Source organism: Strigops habroptila, chromosome Z (assembly GCF_004027225.2).
Source record: "Strigops habroptila isolate Jane chromosome Z, bStrHab1.2.pri, whole genome shotgun sequence".
Lineage (NCBI taxonomy): Eukaryota > Metazoa > Chordata > Aves > Psittaciformes > Psittacidae > Strigops > Strigops habroptila.
The window spans coordinates 58125360-58144414 of NC_044302.2; the positions used below are offsets into that span (position 1 = coordinate 58125360).

Genomic DNA, 19055 nt, shown 5'->3' on the forward strand with positions numbered 1-19055 from the left:
TGTCATGGAGAGTGGCTTGGCAGCTACATCAGCCAATTGCCTCAGGACTCTGGGATGCATCTCATCAAGTCCCATAGATTTGTGGATGTTTAGGTTCCTCAGGTTGTCATGAACCTGATCTTCTCTTACGGAGGGAGGGACTTTGAGCCTGTATCTGCCTTAAGGTCCATTCACTCGAGACGTGTGGGAAGAGAAGTTGCCAGTGAAGACTGAGGCAAAATAGCTGTGGAGTACCTCAGCCTTTTCCTTGTCCATTGTTACCAGTTTTCCAGTCGTGTTCATCAGGGATGGGATGGGACACATACAGATTTTTAGCTAGATTAATAAACAGCAGATTGGTCTCTTCTGTCAAAGGTATTCTTGGCACACATCCATGCATCTTTCTGAAGCCCATATCTGAACTGTGTGCTTCATCCCTCATGACTTTATCTCCACTGTGCAGGCAGCAAGGTGGCCAGCTACAGAGTTGCATCACAAGAGGGTAACAAACACAGGCTGGGAGCAGAGCATTTAGTGATGTCACCTATGTCTCTCCACTAACACTTCTGTTCCACAGTGAACAGGAAGGGAGACAAGATGATATTCCAGGGTCAGAGCTCAAACAAGTAGAGGGATGTGCTTTGAGAACAGCCACACACACTGGCACAGTTTTGAAGAATTTCCTGTAGCCTATTCAAGCTCATTAAATTTCCTACCAAGGGAGATTTTAAATTCCTGCTCAGCTAAGATTATTTTCTGGATAATTCAACTCCAGAACAACTTCAGCATAAGTCAGACTTACACTGAAGAACTTTTGACTTCAAGTAAAAGACATGGGATAATACATTTTGTGAAGTTTCTTTTCATACTTGCTAGGGATATAATGGTTCCTTAGATGTGTTTGATTGATATGTTTGACATATTAAACATTTTAAAATTTTGTTAGCAATCTACGGCTACACAACAGGCAAGGAAAGAATTTACTCTGCTCCAGTTCAGAAAAACGTTCTTAGCCAATAGCAGCATATCATTTCCTTTTTTCATTCCATTTAAAGTCACTGTGGTCTTCCAAAAACTGTGGACAACAGCTTCAACTCTTGGTACATAGTATTAGGCATTTAAATCCATACTTAGGAAGTGGTCTAAGTGGTCTAATTTGCCATAGCACTCACACTTAAAACTGTTTATCATCTATGCTAATTTGCATTACCTATATACACTAATGAAAAGGAAAAGGAACAGGAAAATATTTCTGTTTACTTTCATCCCTCCTTCAAGTTTGGCTGTTTCACAGCTGGCAGATTTTTGTCTCCAAAGTATTCACAGAGCAGGTCTTGCAACCAAATGAGCAGAGCTTTTGCAGTGCTCTGGGTGCCAATGTCCACTACTATGTAATGGCCCAGGCCACTCCCTGCTCTCTTGTAAATATGTGATCTTAATCTGCCATGACTTGAATTTTACTTAACACGTACCTGGTACTTAGTAATCTTGCTAGCAATCTTTGCTCACTGAGAATTGTTTTAGTCTGAGACTTTTATAATGTCAGCTTCTAAGAGCTAATGGTCAGTTTGTGTCTCAGTGTTTACAAGAAACATGTTGGTGACAACCTTTCACATCTGACATTACTTCTCATTACTGAATTGAATGCAAGAGTTAAAATCAGATTTCTTTCAATGAAGCACACACAAGAGGCAGAATGGGCCCTCAGATCTCACATTCATGTTCCCCTAAGTCTCAGGCTAGCCAGAATAAAGTCTGGGCTGTCTTTTTAATGCTGATACTTAACAGGAGCCAAGCAGCAGCAAAACGCAGTCTGCTCTCAGTTCAGTTATCTGGCTGTAGTAAAGCACTGTTGGGTAGCACAGAGGTGCCCTGGGGATGTAATGCAGGCATATCTCTTCCCTTTGATATGCTGGTAGAAGGAGAGTGAGTATATCTAAGTGCATTTCTGCTCGGTAGTAGCTTAAGTTTTACTTGAGTTAAAACTGGGGTTCAGCTGGGGTAAAGCTATAGCACTCCTTGGGTATTTACACAGGGACTCTGACCACAGATTTATTCATGACCATGAATTTTACTTTTAAAAGGAAATAGGGATGTACAGGGACCTTAATCATCCTTCTTCTTACCTTATCTTCATCCCAAGTAAGATTGTTCAAAATCATCTAAAGATGATCTTGGGAACTACGTGAGCTTCCATAAAGAAAACAGTGCAGTATTTGCCTCAGGTGCAGAACAGTTGTAGACTTTAGTTCTGGTAAATATTAAAAGAAGATAAAAATCCATGCAATTAACACGCTGCCTTAACCCTCTACTTCCCTATCACCTTCCGTGACACTACCCAGTAGAAATTAATACCAATTGCAAAGTCTTTGTGGACCATCATTAATTTTCTAGCAGCATGTTTGAAGTCTCCAACAGCTCTAGTTCATCTTGTTTAACTTTATTTAACTGAAGCACCTAAAATTTGGCTAAATAGGAAGTATAATGCTACAAGAAGGCACAGAAGACTGTATTACCCCACTGAGAAACTGTTCTCTTTCCATGGTTTGTATGGGGGTAGAACAGTTTCACGCTCTGCTCAAACAGCATGTGCAGTTGAGCATGCTCTGCATTGGCTGATTTTAACAGAGGATCAAAAACCTCTTTCCTGCATTCATTATATTGATGCCTGAGGGTGTCTAGAGCAATTGAGTTCCTAACTCCAGTGTCATATTAAGATGGAAAAATATCCAAGATAAATTTATACGCAAACATATCATCAGCACATCATCATAGAAGCTTTTCTGGACAGGTCCCTGTAGAGGTTTATTTGATGTGGACTTCAAGGTAGTTTCAAACACATGGAAATGCTGAGAGCAGGTGACACCAGCAGCCTTTTCCTTCTTTTGCAGCAGAATTCCCCCCTGCAGTGCAAGGAGCCAGGCCAATTACACTTCCATGGGAAAGCATCTGTGTATCTAGCAGCTCCAGTGGGTAAAATTCAGCCTGATGCAATTAAAACTGCTTGAAAACTTTACATTCCTGGTAAAACAGAATCACTAGAAAGCTGCAGGCAGGCAACTAGAGAAGAATTACCAAAAGTTACTAGTGGATCTTAACATACCTAATTTTTTGTGATCTCTGTCACAAAGGCAATATCACAATTGCAATAAACACTAAAAAACCTCTATAAATGTTTCAGATGTCATGTAAGTAGTGTCAATAAGAAGTTCAATTCAGCTAATAAAGCATGTCATCTCTTTAATCTGCTGCTTTACTGACCTTGAGATTGTCTTATAAGAGGTATTAAAAAGAAAACAATTGTGTGTCTTAGGCATGGATGATGTGATGTACGTACCATCCAGAATGGACTCAGAGGAAAAATCCAGAGTAGACATAAGGTATTCTTGTGCATAAAGTGGAATTCTAGTTCCTACTTAGTCCTGATTTTTTTCTGTTAGTTAAATAAGTCCCTGCTGCTTTCAAGGCTCAGCCCAACAAAGGAAAAATGGTTTTGAAAAACTCGCTTGCCCAGTCACGACAATTTTCCCCATATATTTTAATCCAACACTCAGTGTCATATCCAGTAGGAAGGGTTAGAAACCTCTAAGCAGACTTGTTTTCTTCAGATGCGCTTTCAGAGGTGCCAATGCAGCATAGCAGAGCTCAAATCAATGCATGTGCAGCAGGGAAGCAGGGGAACACTGGCCCTCTGCACAGGCATATGACAGTGGCTGCAGGACAGCCCATCGACAAACCTCCTGCCTGCTGTCTTACTCTGGAATATTAGACCCAGTAAAGGCCCCAGTTGGATGGTTTTCAAAGGCAAATTTTAAAAACCTCACACTGTAAATAGTTACAGAAGCATCAAAACCAGTTAAGAACCAACTTTCATGAGAAGATACACATCTAAACTGACCAGGCTCTTACATACCATCTGAGCCATCCGCTTAATTCTAGAATTTGTGAGGCTTTGAAAGGGCTACTAAAACTGCTGTGACCTGTGCTGCTCCTGGACAAGCGAGGAAAAGGTCCAGTATTGGCAGAAATCCCTTTTCACAACTTTCTGACTGTCACTGCATCAATCAAGAATGAGAAAGATATAAATACTAGATGCATGGTGAATAGAGAAGAAAGCCACCCCAACAATATGGTACAATATCTACTTTAAAAGCTCACTGCTCTGGATTTTATTTTCTCTAGCACCAAAGAGAAAAGAAGCATGAGCTGTTTATTTAATTGATGAGTTCTTGAAGGATCACAGAATCATAGAATCATAGAATGATTTGGGTTGGAAGGGACCTTAAGATCATCTAGTTCCAATCTCCCTGCCACAGGCAGGGACACCTTTCACTGCATCAGGTTGCTCAAAGTCCCGTCCACAACTTTTTTGGACAACCTGTTCTGGTGTCTCATCACTCTCATGGTGAAGAACTTCATCCTAATATTTAATCTAAACCCTCTCTTAGTTTAAAACCATTCCCCCTTTTCCTATCACTACTTGTTCTTAGAAAAAGTCCTTCTCCAGGTTTCTTGCAGGCCCCCTTAGGTATTGGAAGGTTGCTGCAAGGTCTCGTACATTTTTTATGACGTCTTCTTCTTTCACGTCCTCCTCTTTAACATCAGGTCTAAGAATACACACAGAGTGAAGGGGCCAAATGGACAAAATACAAGCAAAACATACCAGGATTTCTTGTTTAAGTATAAGGGGTGATTGCTACTTTTTATTTCCAACTGTCCTAGCAACAGCACACGGGCAGAACACAGAAGCTTAATTGCTGCAGAGAAGTAACATCTCAGACCCTCCAAGGGTTTACACTGTGTCAGTCATTTTACAGATTCTTCTGTGGTCCCTGCTACTGACACTAAGCATGTGTTTGCAAGAACTTTTGCAAACTAGAGATGAGTGCTGTCATACAAGCAGGTTATAGTAAGGAGCTCTGAGGTTTGTTTATGAAGTAACAAACAGCTTAAACAATTTTCGCTATCCAAAAGCTTAATTGATATCTGCCCTGCTTTTGAGGGTAAACTATGTCTTTCTAGCCACCTGTCATTTGACTGTTTCTCCAGATATGGGTAGCCCAGCAGACTACTACTTCTGCCAGGATTTCTGGATGCTGGTCATCAATTTATTGCCACATAAGATGCTACCAAGAATGACGGATTGTTCATTGCAAATTCAGTCAGCATGTATCATACAAGATGTATCTAATCTACTGGAGATGATCAGAGTGCTTGCAACATCTATCACATTTTGGTTGTGCTTTATACAGGGTATCTTATAGGCACAAATGCAGAAATGCCAATGCACCAGAAACTAATGTTCTGGTCTGATGGTCTGATGAAGCCTGGACACTGAAATGCCCTCCTGAAATGAGGTGTTTGGGAATGTCTAGGGAAGGTATTGCCTACATTGTAACATTAGAAAACAAAACTCCAGTGTATTGTAAATTTAGCTAGATGTGTTTAGGGACAACGGGAAGTTACTCAAGCTCTGGCTCAAATGGCAAGCAGGAATACTGTTCTGCAGCACCGTGGTGGTTAGCACTACTGCTGTATCAAGCTTGGGCACCAACCTATCTTTGTAATACTGTATTCTTTTAATATTCACGCAGCAGATTGCATTTGCTCGTGATTTTCAAAGCCGGAGAGAGTTTGACCTGATGTTCCAAAAATAGAACAATGAATGATACGCTTTTTTCTCAGTGCATCATGGATCAAAAGCTCTGAGACCAGGTTACCATTGTTATTATTGTATGTATAGAGGGAAGAGTTGACTTTTGTGATTTCGTATGGTATGAGGTGGAACAACAAATTGAAGAAAGTTAACATCTTAATGTTTTTAAAGAGTTAAACAAACTGACCAGTATTTGGAAAGAGTCAAAATTTTCTTTTACAGAGAAAGGCTGCAGCTGTTAGGTTTTGCTCAGGGTTTTCTCCTGTAAAGCTGACTGCAGAAAAAATAAATACTTAAATATGAACTACAGAAAGCAGCCATTATATGGGTGCTGTTTTTGCAACTTAAGGTGTGAAAAATTACAACAAAAGAAGGTTAAAATAATCAGCAATGGTATAAATACTACTTAAGCCAGCAGTCACATGTGGTATATTAACAATGTAGATGGATTTAATGAAAACTGAGATCAGTGTATACATTTGTCATCGATCAATCAAACCTACAAAATATTTTCCTTAGAAAAGGAAATGTAATGATAAAAGTGCTCACCTGTAATAGAGTTATAATAACTCCAAATCGTAAAACTAGTGCTGGCTCAATGCATTTTATTCGCTAATGTTAAGCAAACAGACAATTCCTATGACTATTGCCTTGAAGAGAACAGAATGTGTTATAATCTAGCACACATCCTTAGATTAACAGCTCCAAAGCACTGCATACTTCTGTAAGTCACTCTGTAATGCAAAACCAAGTGTGATTTGTCACACCATTTCAGCCTCCATTACAGCTAAGATAGCAGTGTGGAATTTTTCAAATTTCACACAATTAAATATTAAAATAGATAATACTAGCACATATTTTAAAGAAAATTCTCAGCACTTGCCAAGTCATGCTCTCTGAGCTATCTGTCAGTGTGGGAGGGATGCATGCTCTCAAGGGGTCCTGTGTTTCATGGTCATCTCAGGCAGGGGGCTGCAAAGTTCATTAAATGATCTTATCTTGCTGCTGGTTCTGTTCAAAATAGCCTTGATATGATGAAGGACTTACGTTACCCCCACTTCAAATAAAAAGTACCGAGGGATGCATTTCATTACTGCCCTGTGACACTGGAGAAGCCAGGGCTGCAGTGGTAATATTCCTCATTTGTTTGTGTCCCACAGAGGATATATTTGCAGGAAGAGTTCAGCTGCAAAGGTAAGCAAGTATCTGGGGGTTTGTAGCAAGTTTTTTGTAGTAATGTCAACAAGAAATACATTTGTTCACTAACTTTAATACTCACTAAAGTCTACTCTAGGAAAGATGAGATTGTGAGGAAAATACCAGTGAAGAGTGCCCAGTTTATCAGCATTCTAAGGAACTTGAGTAGCACTGATACAGAAAAAATATTTATGGGCAATTTCCATGTCACAACCCTGGATAAAACAGCAGGATTTGTGGCTGTAGATTCTTAACTGATAAGCTAAACGGTAGCCAAGGTTACACACACACACTCCTCTCACAAGCATTTTTTAAGAGTGATCTGCTGCTAAGAGGCTTTTTAATTTGATGGTAGACACCTTCACATGAATCAGGATTAGTTTCTTTTGCATGTTTTGTCAGAACTGGATGATCTAATGAAGAACATGAGCCTTTTGCAGGATTTATCTTCTTTGATCGTAGACCATCGGGTCCTTCTGTACTCAAACATCAAATAAAACAAAACAAAATATGCTCAAGATTCTAGACTAATTAATTTATGCTATATACTTGATCTTACAAATTCAGCAGTTCGTAGGATTAGGCTTCAAATGTACCTGGCAGTGGAGAAAATCTAGTGATCAGAAATAATATTTGATCACACAAGATAGCACAGCCACTTTAAACATGCCTTAGATGTTGAAATTAAAAGCCAAAAAAAGTTTGACAAATCTATGAAAAGCTCAGGAAAGGTATTTGGACATTCTGTATTAGACGATGCTTATGAATGCCTATTTCCTTGATGCTCACTTCTGTGCAACTACCACCACAGTCATGTTTGTGTGTGCTGGTGGCAGGATGTGTGGGAATGCAGGTGGCCACCACAGAGAGACAGGTGCAGGGAGTGGGAGAAGCTGGGGAGCAGAAGGGAGCTGAAAAGATGGTCCAGGAAGTCTGGTGATATCAGCATGGGCAGTCGGGGAGAAAAGCAGCTCCAGCAAGAAATGGAGAGAGAGTTTCCAGAGGGAGCAACAGACCTGGGGAAATCAACTGAAAATGTTTGAAAGTAGAGGTGTCAGTCAGCCAGGTTAATCCGGAGGGCTGGCATGGGAGTTGAACAGGGCAGGAGGAGGAGCTCAGCAGACACGAAGGTGGAGAAGGGAAAACTGAAGTGACCTCTTGTGGAAACCCTTGACTGTGGGCTAAGGGAAAAGTCTCACTGAGAACCACAGAGTGGCAGAGAGCAAGAAGCTAAATAAATAAACAGGCACAGAAGCAGAACTAGGATAGTAACAATCGAATGGATGACCTGGAGGGAAATGAGACTGTTGATTCCTCAAGTGTTTTGCTCAGAAGGTTTTAAGAGTTTTAACCCTCATCCTGAGGACTGCTGAGCCTTCTGGTACAGAAAAGCAAGACACAGAATCAGTTCCCTCCAGTCTGATAATTCAATTGTACTACTGTCTGATAGCCAGGGAAGAGTGAAAGCAGATAAAGAGAACTGAGGCTTAAGAGATGAGGAAGACAGAAGAAAACACTTGGAGTGTGTGGTGTTTAAACTCATTGATACTGCCACTGTACCAGTATAAGATCCAAAAACCACATAACTGTCACAAGCCTTGCCTTAGCATGTTTCTTTGTCAAAAAGGTATGATATCATAGAATCATAGAATAACGGTTTGTGTTGAAAGGGACCTTAAATCCAACCTGGCTTTTTCATATGAGAAAAGGTCCAAATTTTGTAATAGCTCAAAGCATTTTAAGAATAGGTATTCTCCAGATCGGAAAAATAGACTCAGACCAATCAGCTTTTCACAGAAAAGCAATAATGAACTGTGAGAATTAGGAACAAGGTAAATGGTTGAATAGAGACTGCTGCGTAGTGCCTGAGTGCAAACATTTCAGCTTGCATGTTAGAATTGATTAGCTAAAGGCATACCTGTAACTCATGCGCATAGGTAACTCCTACTAGTATTGCTCAGTCACATGTTAGTATGGTTGGCATTTTCACACACATAAAATTCCCATTGCATGGAAAAATCCAACTAATTTGACCGGAGTTTATGCCCAGACAACAGCCTCCTGACTGAGAATACATGAGGCTCAGGCTGTTCATGAGATAGGCAGCATTATGAAACTGCCATACAAACAGAAAGGTACAGGGGATTCAATTAAAGTGCTTTCTTCTGCCCCCAAAGAGTTTTACCCAGGGTCTGAGGACCGAAGTTAGACTTGAAACTGGTATGCTTCCCCAGCCAGGATCTCAAAGCAAACCTCATTAAGCCCTTTGAGATGTGAATTGCTGCTAGCTGCAGAAGCAGAACATAAAATATGTATTCAAGATGCCAGGAAAGAGACGGAAATTGTGGTTGTGATTACTAGTCCTGTTTTCTAAAATCAAAGCAGATTTCTTATTGTTTTAAAGTCAAACATCAACATTAGCATAAATAGCATACTCTCCCATACATCATGCAATTTTTTATTAATAAAATGCATTTATGTAATAAGCACAGTCTCCAAGCAAGGTCCATGAAAAGGTAGATGAATAAAATATTGTATTGTTTCCAGGAAGATACATAACACCCTGAAAACTCTGACTGATTGTGCTATGCAAGAGGCATAAAAAGGGGGGAAAATAGCTTTCCCAATGCATATAGGTGCTCTGTAAATTTTAAAAACATTTTAAAATAACAATTTGTGTTCTACTACTTTTTTTCTACAGGAAAAAAAGCCCTACACTTCTCTTTACATATCATTTTATAGCTAAGAAGCTTGTGACTTCCAATTCTCTCCATGAAACAGTATGTTTCTTGTCATGGTAATAGTTTCTCAACTAGTGAGTTCCAGCCTCAAACTATTGATTTTTTTACTTACAAAAAAGTCAAGATGTCACATCGACTTGATCTTACGTTCCTCTTTTGTTTTACAAACATAATTTTTCCAGACTTCCAGGTAACAGTGCTGGTGTCACTGCTCCCCTACCTTTCTAAGACATCTTTTAACAAACTGAATATAAATAAAAAAATTTTTAAATCTAAAAAAAAACAATCATCTTCATCTTGTGTAGGATAAAGTCTTTCTAGAGTTTATCCAGTTATTCTTTTCATTTGAGAGCAGCTACATTTGTTCACCAACTTGCAAACAGGACTCTGTCAAAGATGATTACCAGAAAGAGTCTCGCGTTATTGTCATCTTGAAGGATTGTCACTAGAGACTTAAATAAAGCTTCATTTAGGCCTAGCTGTTGCAGGGTAGTTTAAGTCAGACCTAACTGCAAGATCTATAAAAGAGTTATTACAACTGCCTGCATGATTTAACAGTGTATTTCTGCCCACCTGTTGTATGATACATAGAGATTATTTGTTAAGGCTGCTTTGGAGGCTGCTTTCATTAAGTCTTTTCCACTCTTCTCTTTCCATATTAAATGATGTCCCTTTTGCTAACTACATTGAATCAGGTTTTTAGACGTGAAAATAACATGTACCCAGGTGATAACTGCTGGTGGAAAGCCACAACACAGGCCTTTGTCCTGTTAATCTCTGAAAAAACCTGTAGTAGGAGCGGAAAATAAAGAGTTTCCATCACTGAGATTTTAGCACCGAAACTCTATCTTGGGACAAGTGAAACACTGACAGATTAGGTTTGATATCACTGATTTCTCACACAACCCTGAAGGTTTATGGCAACATTTTTGAAATGGATGGTAGAACAGAGGTGAATTCGAACACCTAGACACATGAATAAAGGCAAAGCAAATTAGGTGGGTTATTTTGGCAGAGTTATCATGCAGTTCCTACAATCAGCACATGAGCAGACTCAAATAGACGTTGAAATAAAAGGTAATTTAGGATAGGATGATTTTAGAGTTCAGAGAAGCAAATGCTGGCACATTGACACACATGTTTATGAAGGCTGTACAAGGATCAATTAAATAATGATACAGAAATTCTAAGTTCAGTCTCTTTGATACATATTTGACAGTTCTCCAGTATTAGGGGAGAAGAAAATGAAGATTAAGGTCTGAGTAACAGAAAATTCAACACCCAGGTATCCATATGTTAACACAAAATGATAGGTTAAGAAAGACAGGCTTGGAAAATGTTCTTGGCGTGCCTGAGCAAGCGTATACAAAGAAAATTGCACAGATAATATAAACAGAGAAAAGCACTAATTCCTGCTCCCACGCCCAAAAAACCCACCTAAACCTGTAATGTGTAGACTACTCATACTTAGTAATCTCAACAGTGTTCTAACATCCAGCACCAGATGTGAGGTGAATAAAAATGAAAAGTAATTCTGAACTTTTTCACTGTGTTTAAAGCTTTTTCCTTTGGATTTTTTTTTTTGTTGTGGGGAGGGGTGTTGGAGAGACACATCTATAAAATGCATTTAAGCCGGCAACAAAAATATATGCAATCTAACCAGGAGGCAGAGCATTTAAAATCGGTAAAGGATAAGTGTGTGGTGAAAGCATACACTTGGGCTCAGTTATACCTCATGGCAATGGGTTCCACAACTTTGCCGTATTCAAGAGAGATATTCACCCCCATATATATAGAAAGGATACATCTACAGTATATTAAACGGGAATTCATAATCATTCAGAAGGATGAAGTTCTTATGCTTTGGGATTACTTCTGATTAAAGAAACCAGGAAACATTATTTCCTGGCAGTTTATTTTGGAGCCTCAGGGATATCTGGGAATTTTGCTTGCTGCTCTTCAGAAATAGTGTTATTCTTAGAGATTAACTCTTGGAGTGGAAAGTCCATTAGTCTAACCCAGATGGCTGTTACCATGTATTTTTCATATATTTCTAGATCACTCCTGTTACATAAAAATTAAAAAAGGGCAGTAAGTGCTGCCTGGGAAAAGAAATTTGGGTTGGTATTAATATATATGCGGATATTTATAGAGTAAATATATTTTATAAAAACACATACTCTTATTAAGAAAACTTTTGCCCTGGAATTGTTCATCCCCTAGCACAGCTGGAGGTGTTCAGTTGTACTTGGAATTCACACTACAGACTGATGTAAACACTTATACATCCATCTATAATTTACTCAGAACCTGAAAAAAGTGCTCAGTAATTTTATTTTTTTTTTCCTGCAAAAGGCAGGCTCAGATACTGTGCTTCTATCATTTGGAGTCCATGAGACGTATGGAGGTTTTACAAGGAGCCACAGGAGAGTCACAGGGAAATCTCGGCAAGACAGGGACCTCTTCGAAAGGCCTGCCTTTGCTCTCTGCTCATAGAGTCTTCATAATGTGTCTCACACATTTTCACAAAACAGCCAAATTTCTAAATTAAATTTTGTAAAGATTACCAATTCCCAATTTAGCTTTTCTTACAGTGCCTGGCAGGGGAATGACAGCAGTTTCTTCAAGCTTTTCCAAGCTAGTCTTGAGAGACTTGTTTACTAGTTCTCTATGGCTCTGATTAAAATGAATTACAAATAATTGCCATGAATTCAAAAAATGCATGAGAGAGCCCTAAATACATGTTAAAAAAAAAAAAAAAAGTTCTGGAAAATATTATAATGACATGTTATGCAAAACTACACAGCTATTTGGAAGGCAGCATAGATATACTCATTCCATATTTAATAAAGTTTTGAAAGTAATGATATGATTTTCTGGCTGTAATGTGGGATACAGGGGCTTGACTGTTAGACTATGACTGTCATCCTGAGACAGACAGATAGATTTCTAGGATAAAATTCCCTCCAAAATTTATTTTTAGGATTACATTAAATGAAGGGGGGAAAACAGAATTGTCACAGATATACAAATATATTCAATGAATTTGCTTTGTTTTGAAAGTTGCAGAAGAGGGAGAAATATTTAATAAGCAAATTGACTTTGCAAATCAATATATTATAAAATCATGTACATATTTTTATACACAAAAATTTTCTCCATTCCCAAATAAAGCTAAGGTAAAATTAGTGTTAACAGCAAGTTACCAGGGCTCTTCTTCACTGTTTTAATCTTAATCTATAATGGTCACTTTATCATTTTATAGTCCTTAAAACAGTGAGAAAAATCCCACTAGATCTGACAATTTTTGTATTTCCTTTCAATTTATGAGTACAGTAAAAAGTATCTTAATCATTAAGCTAGAGAATACAGCAGAACTGTTCCTCATTGTGGGCTTAAAGGTTGCAGGCCTATGAAAGTGAGATATTTGAGGTCAACTAGCAAGAATTTAAATCACTGAAGACAGCATATTCTCAAGTGTCACAGCTAGGAATGAAAAGCTGAAATAGTGAGTCATGCCCACTGTTATCCTGATCCTACAAAAAAAGACAAACGCAAAACCAAAACCAAATTGTGTGACCCTTATGCTGTGAAAACCCAAAACAGTAAGAGTGTGCTTTAGCCATGAAAACAGACAAGGAACCAATAACTTGTCATATGTTTTTTCAGATTTCTCCTTTAGAGAAAATGAATAGCCAATACATACGTCATGAAGTGCGGGGATGTGAAACTAGTGATCTGAGGAACTTCTGGGAAAAGACTATTGAACAACAAACTCAGTATCTGCAAATTGAAAAAGAACGTCAGCAAAGAAGTGCTCTGACAAAGTGGGTAGTTTGCATCCAGAAAGGTTATTCGACTTTGCACTGTAATTCTTTTTTAAAGAAAAGTGATACCTGTATGTAAGTCATACGATGAAAGCTGAAAACATTTTTCTTAGATTTTTAGAAAATAATAAATCTTCCCAAATCAGCATGCTAATCCTAACATGTCTAAGCTATGGCTTCACAGGATAAGAGAATAATTCACTCTTATTCTGTAAATGGGTCTAAAGCTTAGAAATTTCTGAAGTTACCAGGACAACATCTAGCAGTGCAGGCTTGTCTTGAACATCAAGGCTTATGTTCACAGCAGACCTAGCACAGATGTGTACCTGGCCCAGCTTCGCTCTCTCTACCCTTGTTTTCACAAGAACATAGTTTGAATTCATTATCTTAATTTGCAGAAGGTAAATCCATAATAATGCAGGCAGTCTAAGTGTACTGACTGACCAAGGCAATTGTCATCCATAGCCGTATTTATGTCAATCCGTTCTATTTAACTTCATCAGCCACAATGAGGAAGATCAGTCCGCAGCACGATCAAGTAGTTTTAGTTCACGTGAAGTCTCCATAAATTGGAGGCTCTTGCAAAGATGGGTATTTTGGTTTGAGATTATTCAATGAGAAAGTTTTTTTAATTTTTCAAAATCTCCCTCAGACCTCTCTGGATTGTTGCTTCAAAATATAAGATCAAGATTGACCTTGCATTAATAACACTGGATGAAGAAACACTGGAATTATTCTCTAGTATGTTTTATCCATTTGTAACTAACACGATCTCAACATCTCGACTGATTCTTCAATTGTGAAATACTGTCTTTTTTATTTAAGGCAATCTTTCTGTGGTATCTAGATACTACGAAAAAAAAACAAACCACTCCAAAACACACAAAGTGCCACCTATCACCTAAAGGTATGCACTGAGGGTCTAACAGAAGTTTCAATGCACACAGTGTTTCTAAGCCACACAGTGCTCAGTAGCCTTTATGCAGTACATTTTAAGGCATTTCTTAGGAGGAGGGGGACTGAGCAGATGTCAGGTGATCCTACCCAGCAGGTGGCAGCAGGCAATCTCCAGTGCAGGTGACAAGTCACTCAAGCACACACAGGCACTTAAGAAAGGGCATGATGAAGATGAACCACAGAGCTCAGGTGAGCCCTCATCAGGATTTAAGAGCTGGTCCTGCAGTGCCATCCAGCAAAGCACTCTAAGGGGCAGGCCAGTTTGCATGACAACTGGGAATAAGCACCAAAGGATACCACCGGTGGGAAATATGAAGGGTATAAGCCTGTTCCCTGTAAAAATATCACAGCAAGCTAATCCATGTTTCTGTCCTTAGGCTCAGAAATGAATGGTTGGAGAGGCTGGAAAAGAGGATAAAGACGTTGAGGACCCAACCTGAAGACTCATCCAGCTGAAGATCCCACACTCATTACATGTTTGAGGGAAAAAGATGAATTTTTCCATAGGAAAGCATGATGGTGTGATGCAAAGCCTACAGTCAGTTTTACTTTGTGGCTTAAATGAGCTATATTTAATTAGCTGTCGTTGTTAGAAGTTTCATTTGTAACATATCTGATGCTGCTTTTAAGATTATGCATCCCTCCCTCCATTTGGCAGAGACCAAAGTACTCTGAAGTCTTCAGTGTTAGTACTCTGAAGAGTAATAAATCATGGTTCGCTGAGCTGTAGATGCTTGGAAAAAAATTTAGTTACACAGTTAGTGATCAGCAGGGGCATTTCCTCAACATTGTAGGTTTCTGTATAGACTACTCATAATCTTATGAAGTTATTTTCTTTCAAAATTGTTTAATGAATAGTTGAGGGTTTTGGTTTGGTTTGGTTTGGTTTGGTTTGGTTTGGTTTGGTTTGGTTTGGTTTGGTTTGAACACTGCAGACCCCAACTCAGACTAAGAATGAGGGGACATGCACAAATGATGGCACTATATCCCACATCACTAGTGGAAATAAAAGTGGTGGTAGTTACAGATCCTAGCTGCCATATAAAGTCTGTAAAGATATTAATATGTACCCTGACAAATAGGCTCTGTGAGACACCAAAAAAAATTGCTCAATCACTTAATCCACATTAGCTAACTTGAGACACTTTATTAACAAGGACAAAACAACCTGGCATTTTAAGTCTGCTTCTGGTTCCTGACCTGGCTTGTCTAGAGCTGGACTGATAATCTGTTTCACAGAGCAGCCTGATGCATTTTCACAGGTGTCTGTCATGACTGACAAGCACACTTTTTCCTCTAACATTTTTTTTTTCCCTCTAAGGCCCAGTACATATTCCTTGACAACCAGTACCTTCAGAAACATGGCAGGCTTCCTCTCCCACATTTGCCATTAGTAAAAAATGTCTGTAGTTCCTTTCTTTCGTAATGCCTCATTAGGAAATGTGGCATTTCCTCCAACAGTATCAAAGCATTTCAACAGGCAGGTGAAATAAAATTGCTTTCTTTTTAGGGTGAGTGCTTTGTTGCCACCAGAATGACTGGGGCAATGTACTGCAAAATGAGTTGTTTAGAGCATGCTAAAAATCTCTTCATTCAACTGGTTAAAATTTTAGTCCCTTTCTACAAGACCTATTCACTACTTCTCTGCTAATTCATATATTTTCAGAGTAAAGAATTTGTTAATTGCCAGTGGGCCCAGAAGAGAACAGCAGAAGGGTTTGGGGTTTTAAAATATTTAGAAAATCTGTTCTTTTTAAAGCAAAACAAAACTTTGAAATGCTATTTTTTCTCTCTTTATCCATCACCTTTTAAATCCACATTTGTGTCTCCCAAGGTTGAACCAAATATATTATGATAATTTAAACATGTAAATAATGTTTGGGAAACCTGAGAAATCCATGAAAGTCTGAAAAAAAAAGATGACCTTGGAACATGTACTCAAAAATGAAGACACCAGCAGGTATGTCACCAAATTTGAGAGCAGAGTTTGCCTGACAGCTGAAAAAAGCTGCAAAACTTGTATTCTTCAGTTGAGGTTTTTTCTTAAGCAATTTATAAAATGTCATTAATGAGGAATATGCAGGACAACAGTATAATTACAATATAGCTATGCTTTAATAAACAGTCACCAGGTACATGCACAATATTAGGTTTTAGTAAAAGTTAGATTTCTTTGAAAATGACAGTTCACAGGTTTCAATTCTCCCATCACCTTCTGTGCCTTTTTTTCACTGAAGCTCTACCCAAACTCCATCTTGATTGATTTTTATACCATTTTTGGCCAAAATTAGAGTTTGAAATAAGCTAAGGGAAACAATTTGCATCCCCTCATTCATGTGTAAGTGACCACAAAAGGTGCAGAACAGAGGGAATCAGAGTTGGTATATTTTAAAAATGAAAAATGTGCCCCTCACCTTTTGCATCTCACCTAGTTGAGATCCTTCTTCTTTTCTCATAAGGTAAATCAGAATGGGGAAAATCCATGAAAAGCCAGGAAAAGACGTGCCAGGAAGTGACTCCTGTTTGAGTCCTTCATTGCATATCTGTTATGGTTATGCAATTTAAAAATGCTTTGGAATAGGTCCCTACCAAGCTAGAACACACCAAAATAATACCTTTAAAATTATAAAAAGGAACTTATTTTTTACAGACTTCATCTATTCCAGCCCAAGGCCAAAAGAAATTCGAAAATGTATCTCCAGAATTAAGCTACTTCTCTTCTGAGATTTGCAATTTCACCTTTAGTGTCTAGATGAATTATTTCAGGCGCAGGTTCCACAGAATTAGATTCAGGACTTCAGGCCACGTAATCTTTATTATCTAAATGCTAGCAACATGTTTTCATAAAAATGCCATTACTTTTTCAAGGGTAATTTACCCAGACGTTTTGTAAATTACCACAAAAAAACCCAAAACAATAAAAAAAGTAAACCAACATATCCAGAGAAATAATTACAATCTAGAGTCAATCAGCAAAAATAAAGAGGTGTGATAGCAGTAAAATTCAAATCTAAATGTCAAGAAACAATATTAATCAGAAGCTGTAGCAGGCTCCAAGATGAAAAGGATTCTGGCAATTTGAAACCAGAAAAATATAAATCTTTAATTTACCTTGAAGGTCATAAGAGAAACTAAAAGGAGTGGAAAAAAGAAAAGAAACAAACCAAAAAAACACAAAAATAAACTGCAATTTCTCTGAGACTCAGAAATGAGCCCTAGAGTTATAAAAATGAGCAGAGAAACCTGACTGTAGGACTGGGCAAGTCATCAGCTGAAAACTGATAAAATCATCTAGCTTTTATAAAATCATTATGGTTAGAGAGGATGCTGAGATGCTCTTCAGCCTATTTTTCACCAATATGCAGTTTCAGAGGAGTGCAGTATTCAGTTAAATGTGTTAAACTTAGTAACTGAAATGTTTTTAAAATAGCTTCTTGAAAAATAACTCATTTCTCTTGATTTCTTCTACCCATATTTTCACATTGCTTTTGAGTGTAATAGCAAGAGATTTTGAGTTATGCCAATCTAATTTTATGAGCTGTGTAATTAAAATGCAGTAGATACTCGCTTATCTTCTTAGCTTTCATTATTTTACCACTCCTTTGCTTCACCCTGACACTAAGTAGCAAGAAAACATATGTTGCTTTCTTATTACGAACACGTGGTACAGAACTTTACGAAAAAGCTTTTAGCAGTGACAAAAGCCAAATATAGTAAAGTTATACCATTCTCTGAAGCAAATAAGAAACACTTTAGACAGAAGCCCCTTTAAATAGTATTTATGGGAAGTACGCTGTGTGTTGGCATAAGAGTGACAGATACTCCGTTTTAGCTGCATTAATGATCCTTCTAGTGTATGGGTAAGGGCTGACAGCTGTGAAGAATGATTCTATCAGTAACTTAACAGACTTCTTAGCAGTTTAGCCTGAACTGAGACAGTTTAAATACAGTTCTTTGCTCGGTAGTCCTTCCTGGCCAACGTCCTTCCCTAACCAAGATGCTCCTCTTTGGGGCTCTCAAATTAAGGAGCAAATAAGCATAACTCAGCCACTGTGGCAAGGTTTTGAATTCAAACAACTGATGCAAGTCAAACAAAAGGCAAGTTGTCTTTCTGGTAAGATGGTAGAGACAAAAATCAGGAAGATGGTTTAGCTATGCCAGGATGAAGGTCCACAGCCCTGCTAAAGCAGAGTTTCTGCAGTGAAGCCTGTACTGCAGCCCAGTGCAGGATCACAGACTGTCTTCATTGTGACAACTGTAGGTCCTGTGTTCCCTACTGCACAAGAACTTTGTGTCCATGCGGCTATGCTTCTCTGGGCTTCTGGCCACATTCACTGAAGAGGAGACTGACCTATTGTCAATTCTGAGGTGCTTGAAGTTGTCAGCACTGAAATAAACCCACCATACAATACAAAGTTTACCTAACATATTCCGTGTTTAATGTAACATTAAACACAGAGGAGTTATTTTGCACTACAGAAAAGCCTACGGCCCATGTTACACAAGCAGCATAAGAGAGAATTCCAGCCACAAAAAGCTCACTGTGTAAACAGGACGGAAACAGTGGAGGGGGAGTGGAAAGATGGGCCAGACGCAGACGTCAGGGAAGAGCCATGGTGCCTGGGTCGGCTACGAAGTCAAGATCCAATTGCTCCACAGGGATAGGGTGATCCATGTACACAGTAGCCAGTGCTCCAG

The 19055-nt window shown here is 38.6% G+C and overlaps 1 protein-coding gene across 1 annotated transcript; it reads left to right on the forward strand.

Annotated features, from left to right (window-relative positions):
- Positions 1-13260: 13260 nt before the first annotated feature.
- LOC115600782 (protein FAM240B-like) lies at positions 13261-14813 on the forward strand. Its single transcript, XM_030470129.1, has 2 exons — positions 13261-13400; positions 14735-14813. Exons 1-2 carry the CDS (start codon positions 13261-13263, stop codon positions 14811-14813), a joined length of 219 nt encoding a protein of 72 aa, XP_030325989.1.
- Positions 14814-19055: the final 4242 nt, after the last annotated feature.